The sequence below is a fragment of the Thalia democratica genome, chromosome 7 (assembly GCF_965202585.1).
Source record: "Thalia democratica chromosome 7, ktThaDemo2.hap1.1, whole genome shotgun sequence".
Lineage (NCBI taxonomy): Eukaryota > Metazoa > Chordata > Thaliacea > Salpida > Salpidae > Thalia > Thalia democratica.
Genome location: NC_139171.1, coordinates 38,994,217 through 39,004,426, shown reverse-complemented (window position 1 = coordinate 39,004,426; position 10,210 = coordinate 38,994,217). Strand labels below are relative to the sequence as shown.

Sequence of the window (10,210 nt, the reverse complement as noted above, 5' to 3'; positions counted from 1 at the left end):
ATGGCTGATGAGCCAAAAGGAGATCATGATGATCCACGGTTTGTTCATAATTTACTATACTTTAAACGCATATTGTTAACCATACTTCTTTTGTTTAATAAAATAATTATAAGAATATTAATTAAAACTTTTAAAACACCTACTTTAAAATTTTAGCTTTAGAATGTCTCTTTAATTTTTATCTTTCACCTTTAAATTTATACCAAAATAATGTTACCTAAGTTAATAAAAAAAATTTTAGTTCGGAAACATGTACTTTTTTTTTACTAATTAAAACTTAAAAACTAGTTTTTACATTATGTGTGTGAAAATACAAAAAAAGGTTCTTTTGCATAATAAAAAAAAGTGATTGTTGCAAAGGTTTGGAACAGCTATTTAATTTCTTAATTGTTTAGATTGTCAACTATTTTTATATTTTTTAAAGTAATGTTTTAACTTTCCTGGACAAGACATTAAAAGGTATCTAAGTGGTGTGCAACTTGATAATCAAAAGGTTCTTTGTGCACCGGGTCCTAAGACCAAATATTTTGAGAGTTTCCTTTTTGTATTTCAATAAACAATAAATAATTAACAAATGCATATCTGAGTTAAAAAAGTGATCTATAAAAAGCTGTTTAGTATTTAGAATATTTTCAAATATTAATGTCTTGCAACAGTAAAAACTTTTTATTTTTTGTTCAGGGAACCTTAATAAAACTATGTTTTATCTGTTATTTTTTAACGTTTTTTGTTGTGTATAAAACTAAATAAACTTCTTAAAAGGTATTTTGCAACTGTCTATTTTCTGTTAAAACAATATAAACAAAAAAAAACGTTGAAAAATAACAGAGAAGTCAGGAAGTTTAAATAGATTTTCTATGAAAGGACCACAGTAAAAATGCAAGAAAAAGATTACTTGATAAAACTCGCCTACAGTTTTTAATTTTGTTTATCTATACACTTTCTCTATTTAATCTTACCTTAAAAATAAAATATTGTACAATTTTTCTATTTTGTGTATAATTTGGTTAATTGTTAAAATAAGATATTTCTTGTTGCAAAGAATATTTCCTAAAAGTTGTGGCTAATTTTTTAAAATGAGGAAAAGAGATATTTTTAGTATTTTTTATTATTATTCCAAGAAAATCAGCAATAATTCTTTTTTCATACTTTTGCATTTAAAACTTTTGTACACAACTGACTAAGTATCAAAAGTTAATTGAAGTTTTTTGTTCTATAAAAATTATTTATGGTATATACTCTAAGCTTTGAAATAAGAGCCAATGTTAATTTTTGTAAAGTAATATGTTGGACTCCCCTATGCCCTTAAATTACCTTTTTTAATAAAGCTTGTACTTTTATATTTATTACAACTAAATAATTATTCTAGAAAAACTTGTTTAATATAACTGTAAGTCACTAACAAAATACTTACTGCACAATCACAACCAAATATATAAAAAATCTGTGCATCTACTGGCTATATGTATTTTAATAAAACAATTTTGTTGTTAAAGTTCAAGCACTATAGTTAGTTCTTATTATTTTTATAGTATACTATAGTATATGAAAAAGGTTTGTTTTATATACTAAGTTTATATATGTGTAATAAGTTGAAATTACACTATAAAAATGTTCAGATGTGTCAAAAAATTTATATTTGTTATGAAGAAAAACTATAAGTTCGAATAACTTTAGTAAAAGCTGATGTAAATTTAATGAAAAAAGATATAATAAGGTCTTTATTATACAATCTGTAAGTATTGTATTGATAAACTACTCTGTAGTGAGTTTTTATAACTATATTGTATATAATACACAATTTTGCTAATCATGGTACTTTTTTGAGTCTTGAATTGTGTTTTTTTACATAAAAATAAAAGAGCAAAACATTGAGTAAAATCATTGAAAAAATGTAGATGGTCATTTTTGGCATGGAAGTGCTTCAAATCGATGGGGCTTAATGAGGAAAAATGGCAAAAGTTTGGTGGAGTTGAGTCTAATACTACACTTGTGAATAGTTTTTTTGAGAACTCAAGCCAAATGCTTTTACTTATATATATTGATGCAAACCAAAATGTTGTTGCTTCTGAAAAGTTTCCAAGCTCATTAAAAACTAAAGGTAAAACATAAAAAAGTTGTTAACATTATTTAAATTAAGTATTATTAAGTGTTTTGTTTTAAAAATGTTTCTGATTATAACATTACATATATGTAAACTTTATCAAAATATTTAATCAAAAACTTTTTTTTTGTTTTTACTTGAAATTCTGTTTAACCAATTTTTTTCATTGAATTTAGACAAACTGTAAGTAAATAGCTTGTAGTTGTTTGTAAAATAGGCAATTTCTACAAAATTTTTATTTTTTTTTAAATTAAGTATATTCTGAATTTTAGTTTCTTTAATTGATGAATTGCTTTAAATAGCTAAATTGTTTAGGGATATATTTTATATGTTGAATAAAATATAGAAACTTTTGAATGTTTCGTAGCAATAATATTTTTATTTGAATTTTAGTTTCATTTTGTAGGAGTTTATTTTGCAAAAAATGAGGAAGGCACAGTAGATCATGCAAAAGACAAAGTTCAAAACAACTTGAAATATGGAGAAATTCCTGCGTATCCGTTAGAAACTATGGCTGCATTTGTTGATGATGTTTGTACTTATACGTGTATTTTAAAAAGTTTTAGTAAAATTTTAATTTAAAAAATTCAAATTATGATTTTGAAATACTCATTTGGTTTCCTTATTTGCTTTTAAAGTAGTGGTAAATTTATATGAAGCAGAATTTTAGCTGCTTACATTTATGTCCTTAATTTCAAGTAGTATTTATTTCATAATGATTTGCTAGCTGCTACATTATAGTAATTTTTAGCCTCTAAAAGAATAACTTTATTAGTCTAAATTAACTATAAAATTTTATGTTTTATATATATAGTTGAAAGTTTTATCTTCTTAATTTCAGATAAAAAAGCATTTATCATTTTAGTTTTTACTTCCTGTACTGTTTGAGATGGTATATGTTTAGATTTTCTTGATATTAGTGTAATTTTTTTGAAATGTAATTTTTCATGTGAATATTTTGATACTTTTTAACTGTTAAAGTAAGTTTAGTTTTGTGTCTAAATACTTGAACTAAAAAAAACTCTTTTTTACTCGTTGAATAGTATTCAAACTTACTATTTTACAACTTTTTATCAGTGTCATTTAGTTGCTAAAGCTTTTATACTACAATAGTACCTTTTTTATTAATCAAATTAGATATAACAGACTTATTAACTTTAATAAATTTATAAACTTACTATAAAAGTTTATTGCTCTAACTTTTATATAACTACTACTCAGATTTTATGCACCATTTTTCTTAACACAAGAAACTCAAATAAATGGCCTGAAGTTGTTTCAGAAGACTTGAAAAAACACGTTTACAAACTGAAAGATAGAGTTTTTGTTATAAATGGACAAATTAAGGGTCAAACGCTTTTATCATTTCCTGTTGGTATTGAGTTAGTAGAAGAAGGAAAGAAAATAGATATTGCAAGGTGTGATTTCAACAAGTTTTTTAATTTAAAGTTTGTTTATAATATTTAATTATAGGCCGAAGACGCTTTACAGATGTTTTATTTCCACTTACCAGGGCATTTTTAGATTGATTTTTGAATAATTAAAAGCTAAGATCCAAGTTTTGTATATATTTTTTTCATGTTGTCCTCCCATGTTAAATTTACATTTTGCTGTTTCAGTTTATAAGTAAAGCTATAAGAGCATCGGTTAAGTGGCCCGATAAACATATAAATTGTGTCTAGTTACTAGAATGTTGCAATAAAAAAGCTAGAAACGAAAAAATTTAAACAAAACATAAAATAAACTTTTTGTGCCTAGTTTACAATCATACAGACATAGAAATACTATTAACCACTAAGCGATAACATTTTTGCTTATTAAAATAGGAATATTGAAGTAAACAAGTTTGCATTTAAAAGAAATATGTGGTGTTAAGGTAAAATTTACCCTTTTTAAACTAAAATTTAAATTATTAATCATTGATATTTTTACATTAGTACTTTGTTAAGACAATAAGAAAATTTCTTCAAGAGAGACAACTATGAAAGTTCATACGCGTCAGGCTTTACACCAAATCAGGCTAAATCATTTTTAATCTTTAGTGGTTGCATGAAAATATATTATGATATTTTACTGAGAACATATCTCATAAATAAACTGAAAATGAAAAACCGAAAATGTACTCAATAGTCCTATTACTTATATGCTACGTTATTACAACTAAACTAATAAGCTATGTTTTTTCATCTGGATATAACCTCAATTGGGCACCGACTGACAAAAGTTAGAAAAATCTCAATCTAATTGGGGACATGTTAGTCTAAAACTACAAAGTTTTGCCTAGGAACCCTGCATTAAGCGCTCTATAACGATAAAAATTAAACAAACCGATAATAAAAGGACTAGACAAAAGCTACTTTGCAACGTGCACAACTGCACTTTTTAAATGGTTTAAAAGGTATCTCAAAATTAGTATAATATACATTAAAAAAAGTTTTTAAAAACTTCTGTAAAATTATACACTTAAAATTTGATACTAAAGAAAAATTAAATAAATAAATTTGTAAAATTTTAGAAATCGAGCTCTTATTCATTCAATCGAAGGTGCTGTAGTTGACTGGAGTCATTTAATTCGAGATGTCATCAAAGAAGATTCTTCAAGTGTTTTTGAAAATGGATTTAACCCACTTCCTTCTGCTGAAATTCAGTTTTGGGATCAGAGATACAAAAACCTTCAGTTTATTCATGAACAAGTGAGTATTTTCTTATAAATCTGTAGTTTATGGACCTAAAATTGTTTATTAATAAAAGGCTCTAGAGTACTTAATGTGTGAAACTAAATACTATATAGCTATATAAAAAGAGCATAAAATCAGTATAGAACATTATACATAGTGTTTTTAATAAAATAATTTATTAAATAAAAATGACTTTTCTCTTCATATGTACTGTTTTATAAAAAAATGTTTTAATAAAAATATAATAACTATTAATGAATTATTCTTATTGTTTATTATTTAGATTTATTGAGATAAATTTTAGTTTTTATTTATTTTTTGGTATGCTAAGCTGAAACTTAATTACAATATTTATGATTTTTACAACCTATTTTCTTTCTGTAAGTTATTTTAATAATAATTAATAAATTAACGAATATTGCGTTGATCTTTTTAGTCGTATTAGAATTAGTTCAATTCAAACACTACTCAAAGTAACATCAACTAAGTTACTACCAATAATTCTAATGTTTACATACTTTATGTAGTTTTTAAATTAAATTAGTCATTGAACCAAGTTTTGAATATTTTTTACTTTTAGCTTAACAAGAAGCAGGTGAAAAAGATGTCTTCAGTGTTAATGCAAGTAGGCAGTACTTACTATGCAGCGCTACAAGATCTTGTTGGTAAAGTTAGCTTAGGTAAATAGTGTTTAATGTCTTACAAAGAAATATTTTATAGCAATTTCAAGATTATTAAACGCTCATATAAACCCTTAAAAACACTGTATTATGTTTTTATTATAAATATTTACTAACAAGAAAATGACAACAAAATTAGGCATATTTGATAACTTTAATTTAAATGAAGATTACTTCATTGTTTTTTGATAGATTTTTCAAGCTGATTTTACAAATTAAAAAGTAATAAATAAAATTTGTATTTTCTTTCCTAAACATGTTAAAAACATAGCTCTTGAAGAAGCAGCAGATATAAAGTTATACTTGACACCTCTGAACGGCCCAATTGGTAATCTTGACAACAATGAGTTTTCCCAGGTACTTTTTATGAATTACACAGCAGCAATTATTTCTTATTTTAGAAAAAATATACTGGTTATTTAAAAAGTGATATTTTACATTTTATGCATTCTTAAATTTTACGATGAATTGTTGCGAACAAAGTAAATTTCTAATTAAGTAAACAGGGTGTATTTTTAAAAGTATGAGTTGGCTTTCATTGTGTCAAACTAAATGTTTTTTATACGGTTTATTATGATAATAAAATTTTAAATTATACGTGATTTTAGTTCAAAATTCTTTTTTAGTCTTGTTTTTACGGCATAATTATTTTATTATAATGACACAATAAAGGATTTCTATATACTTGTACTAATTAGCTTGATAAAAATAAAAATCATAATAATAATGTTAAAAAGGTACAAACGAAGTTTCATATTTAAGTGTTTATTTTTATTGTGTAAAATATGAGTGTTTTAAACTGTTATTATTTTCGAAATAAACAGATGTCACATTTCATCAAACCACTTTTTCATACCATAGCGCTAGTATGGAAAAGCTCCAAATACTATAGTACTCCTTCGAAAATGGTGATCTTGTTACGTCAAGTGTTTAATCAAGTGATAGATATTGTGAGTAGAGTCTTCCTTAATTAATTATACTACTTTAATATATCTATAATAATATTATTATACTTAAGTTAGGTGTGTGTGAAGAATATTTTTTTAACACAAAAAGTCTCGACAAACTATTATTTGATTTTTTGGAGACAATACTAATAACAATTTTGTTTTACAAAAAGACAACGACGTTTCACCCAAAATTGGGATCTTCAGGTCTTTATCAATTGAATTGAAATTAATCTAATTCGAAATTAAAAATAATAAATATTGTTTTATAAATTAGTTTTTTTTTAAATAAATTTTAGGCTCAAAGCCATCTGGGAGGTGAAGACATTTTGAGAATGGAGGCTGAAGAAGCTCTTCCGATGTGTGTTGAAGTGTTTAAAATATGTCAGCAGTTTAAATGCGGTTTCAAAGAGTTTAAAAGTAATATTGCGAAGGAAGCCGAGGAAGTTAGTTTATTCCTTTTCAAATTTAAGATTTAGTAAGTAATTTAAACGATAATTATAAATAGTTTATTTAGAAGTTGTTGGAGTTGTTTATTTTATTTTTTCTACTTATTTTTTTGTTTAGAACCCAGATGTGAAGACTTTAGCTATACCACCTTTTATGGTTTTTGAAAGATTGGATCAGTTTATCAAGCGTGTTAATAAACTAAAGGTAATGTTGGTCACAAATTTTACGCTTTTATAAAAGTTAAATATGCATTTATAAACAAAATATTTGAAATTTACAGAGCTTTTTTCATCGTTCCAGTGAGTTTTTCAAGCTAGAGAAAGTAGAGTTTGGTGGTTTGCGCGGAAGATTATGCAGCACCAGAACTTTGGCTATATTTGAACAATTCAGAGACGTTTACAACAAGTTTAGCGAGGTTACATACAACCCTACTGAACCCGACGATCAGGTAGCTTATTTTAATTCATTGTTTTACTTTTACCTTTTTTAGCTGCATAAGTGTGTCTAACAGTTTAGTTTGTCTCAAGTTAATTTAAATACTATAAAAACTGTTTAGGGATTAGAAGACGCGTTAGTTGGTTTCAATCAGACAGCTTCTGATTACGAGCGTCAACTGTCCGCTTTGCTCACCAAAGCCTTTGAAGATTGCACCTCCCTCATGCAATGTTTTAGAGTGAGCATAATTTGATGTTAAAATTGATATAAGATATTAAAAAAAGTAACAAATATACGCAATAATATAAATATATGTCAAAAGTACTGTTTATAAGAAATCTTAAAACAAAATAGCTTGTTTAATGTATTTATGATATACTATTTGTGATCTCAGTCTGTCTTTTGGTAAAGTAATCGTAATATAGAAGTAAAACAAATACAACTACTTTTTATAGTTTTTGAATATTCTGGGAACATTGGTTGAGAGGCCAATTATCAAGCGAGATTTTGATCAAAACTATAAAACTCTGGTTGATATGTATGCTGAAGAGATTGAAAACTGCAAATTAGTTTTTGATAGACACGTCAAAGACCACCATAACCAAGTAAGTAATTAAAGTTGTTAAACTCTCTTACTCTTCATGCTTGCTTCTATATGAAAGCTTGTACAAGGAATTTTATTTTATAAAATAAGATAGAGAAGTAATACTTTTTATTAACAGCACGAAGGGCGTCCTAATCCTTACCGGCCATGCATTCACAAAAACATGCCTCCTGTCTCTGGTGAGCTGAAATTCTGTTCAGAACTCGTCAACAGAATCACATGGCCCCTAGAATGGTTCAAAATATATCATCATCCGTTAGTTTTACTTATGCATTTTTTGTAATTGAAGCAATTCTGTTTTTAAATAAATACTTTTTATAATCAAGGTCGTTCGAAAGTGATGAGTTTGCCTCCCTAATCACAAAGAAAGACCAGTTGTTGGAATTAATTTCCCAGTAAGCTTATATTTAAAAAAACTGTTTTTATTCTGCTAAGCTACAAGTTAGTTAGTATATCGAAAATACTTATATTTAAAACCATTAATATTATAGAATTTCAACAGATTTTTGATGTTTTAAACTTTATTTTTATTAGATTATAGCTTGCTTTAATAATCAGTTTAAAAATTTAAGTTAACTAAATTGAAACAATAGTAGTTTTTTATTTAAAGATTTTCGTTTATTGTTTTTATAATCTTAGTTTTATAAATTAGAGTTTTTTCCTTCTTTAAAGTCACAAGACGAGGTCAAAGATTTTTTTATTTTAAGTTAAAATTTATTCTTATTAATACCGATCAAGTATAAACCATAGATTTTTACAAAGCTGACTATATCACAAAAATAACATAAAACCCAAAAATTCTATGAAAGTATCTTCTTATTTATGTGATATAGTTAGTTTTGTAAATAGTTTACCATACAAACGAATAGAACAAATTTTTTCATGGCTAATTAAAAAAAAAAACATTTTTACGTATTATTAAAAGTCTATTTTACGTATCTATATAGTTTTAGTAAGATTATTCAACATTATAATATTTTTTTTTTGTTAAAACAAAGTCTAAAATCGTAGTTGAATAGTTTCCAGTATAAGAATAGACTGGTAAAGTTTGAAAACGATTGCTTTAAAACTGTATTAGGAGAAAACATAATTTTAATAAAATAGTCATTTTAACCTATTTGTTTTGCTCTTCCGCAATGAACCTTATGAATTTTGTATCTTTATATCTCAAAACATTTTTTAAAAGTTTAAAAACGTTTAATAAAAATAACAAGTAACTTAGTCGAATACCAGCACAATAAAGCGAACTTGTAAAAAAAATGCCTTACCTCATTTATGTCTTTTACACTGCTTACGGTTTTAAATTAAAAAAAAAAAAATTTTTGTCACGCTTCCTAAAATCCTTTGCTTAATAGTAAGATATTTGTATTTTTAGTTCGAACTATTTGTACGGAGCTTGTTTACAGATTTCGTGAACGAGTTTATAAACAGTGGGTTAACGAAATTGACAAGGCTTGCGAAGTCAGCTTGGCTGAAAATCTGATCAAGAGGGATTCACGCTCTAAAATAAGAACCAACTTTAATCCAAAAGTAGTTTATGTTTTTTAAACTTCTCAATTATATTTTAAACAGTACTATAGTAACTTTAATATTCAATATTTTTGTGAATAATTTGATACAAATTAAACCATAAGAAATTGTTGTAATTTTTTTTTTTAGTTTTTTATAACTATTTGTTATTTTTAATGTTATATACTTAAAGTAAATTAAAAAAATTATTTATTTTTAAATAGTTTTATAAACTATTTGAAAAATCAAAAACAAGTATTTTTTTTAATAGTTGGTTCTTTGAACAATTATAAACAAAGATTTCCATTATACATTTAGAATTTATGGTGTAAAATTTTACAATTGTATTTCAAAATATGTAGATTAACTGAAGGTTATTAAAAAAACTAGTTTATAATGGTAATTAAACTCTATATTGTTTTAATTTGTAAAGCTACTCTTTATTATGAGTTTCCTAGTAAATGCACTTTTAGTTGACAAAAAATCTTTAATAACATGTTCAAAAAATTATTTTATAAAAATAGTTTTAATTCAAAATTAAGTTTAATCTTTCATGAATATTTTTTCTTCACTTAAAAACAAAAAATCTATAATTTTTCAGCTTGTAGCAGTCTTAAAAGAAGTTAAGCATTTACTAGCGTTAGAACGAGAAAATTTACCGGAAGTTGCTACTAAACTTTATGCTAAAGTTGAAAAGTACATAATTTTCAACAACTACCTTGATTTAGTATCTGAGAGCTACAACAGAGTACGTAAAAGTGCTAATGTATTGAAATATATAACTCTTTATAACTTTTACCGTG

The 10,210-nt window shown here is 25.2% G+C and overlaps 1 protein-coding gene across 1 annotated transcript in view; it reads left to right on the top strand.

The window, feature by feature from the left end:
• The window catches only part of LOC145841354 (dynein beta chain, ciliary-like), a 44,042-nt gene continuing 33,832 nt past the window's right edge, over positions 1–10,210 (top strand). The window contains exons 1-17 of the mRNA XM_082948716.1: positions 1–38; positions 1,899–1,999; positions 2,511–2,635; positions 3,326–3,522; positions 4,620–4,797; positions 5,363–5,462; positions 5,734–5,819; positions 6,287–6,412; positions 6,709–6,855; positions 6,977–7,063; positions 7,140–7,307; positions 7,416–7,532; positions 7,750–7,899; positions 8,017–8,153; positions 8,225–8,293; positions 9,305–9,428; positions 10,009–10,155. Coding sequence (XP_082804842.1) covers positions 1–38; positions 1,899–1,999; positions 2,511–2,635; positions 3,326–3,522; positions 4,620–4,797; positions 5,363–5,462; positions 5,734–5,819; positions 6,287–6,412; positions 6,709–6,855; positions 6,977–7,063; positions 7,140–7,307; positions 7,416–7,532; positions 7,750–7,899; positions 8,017–8,153; positions 8,225–8,293; positions 9,305–9,428; positions 10,009–10,155 — 2,097 coding nt within the window. The remainder of the gene's footprint in view (positions 39–1,898; positions 2,000–2,510; positions 2,636–3,325; positions 3,523–4,619; positions 4,798–5,362; positions 5,463–5,733; positions 5,820–6,286; positions 6,413–6,708; positions 6,856–6,976; positions 7,064–7,139; positions 7,308–7,415; positions 7,533–7,749; positions 7,900–8,016; positions 8,154–8,224; positions 8,294–9,304; positions 9,429–10,008; positions 10,156–10,210) is intronic.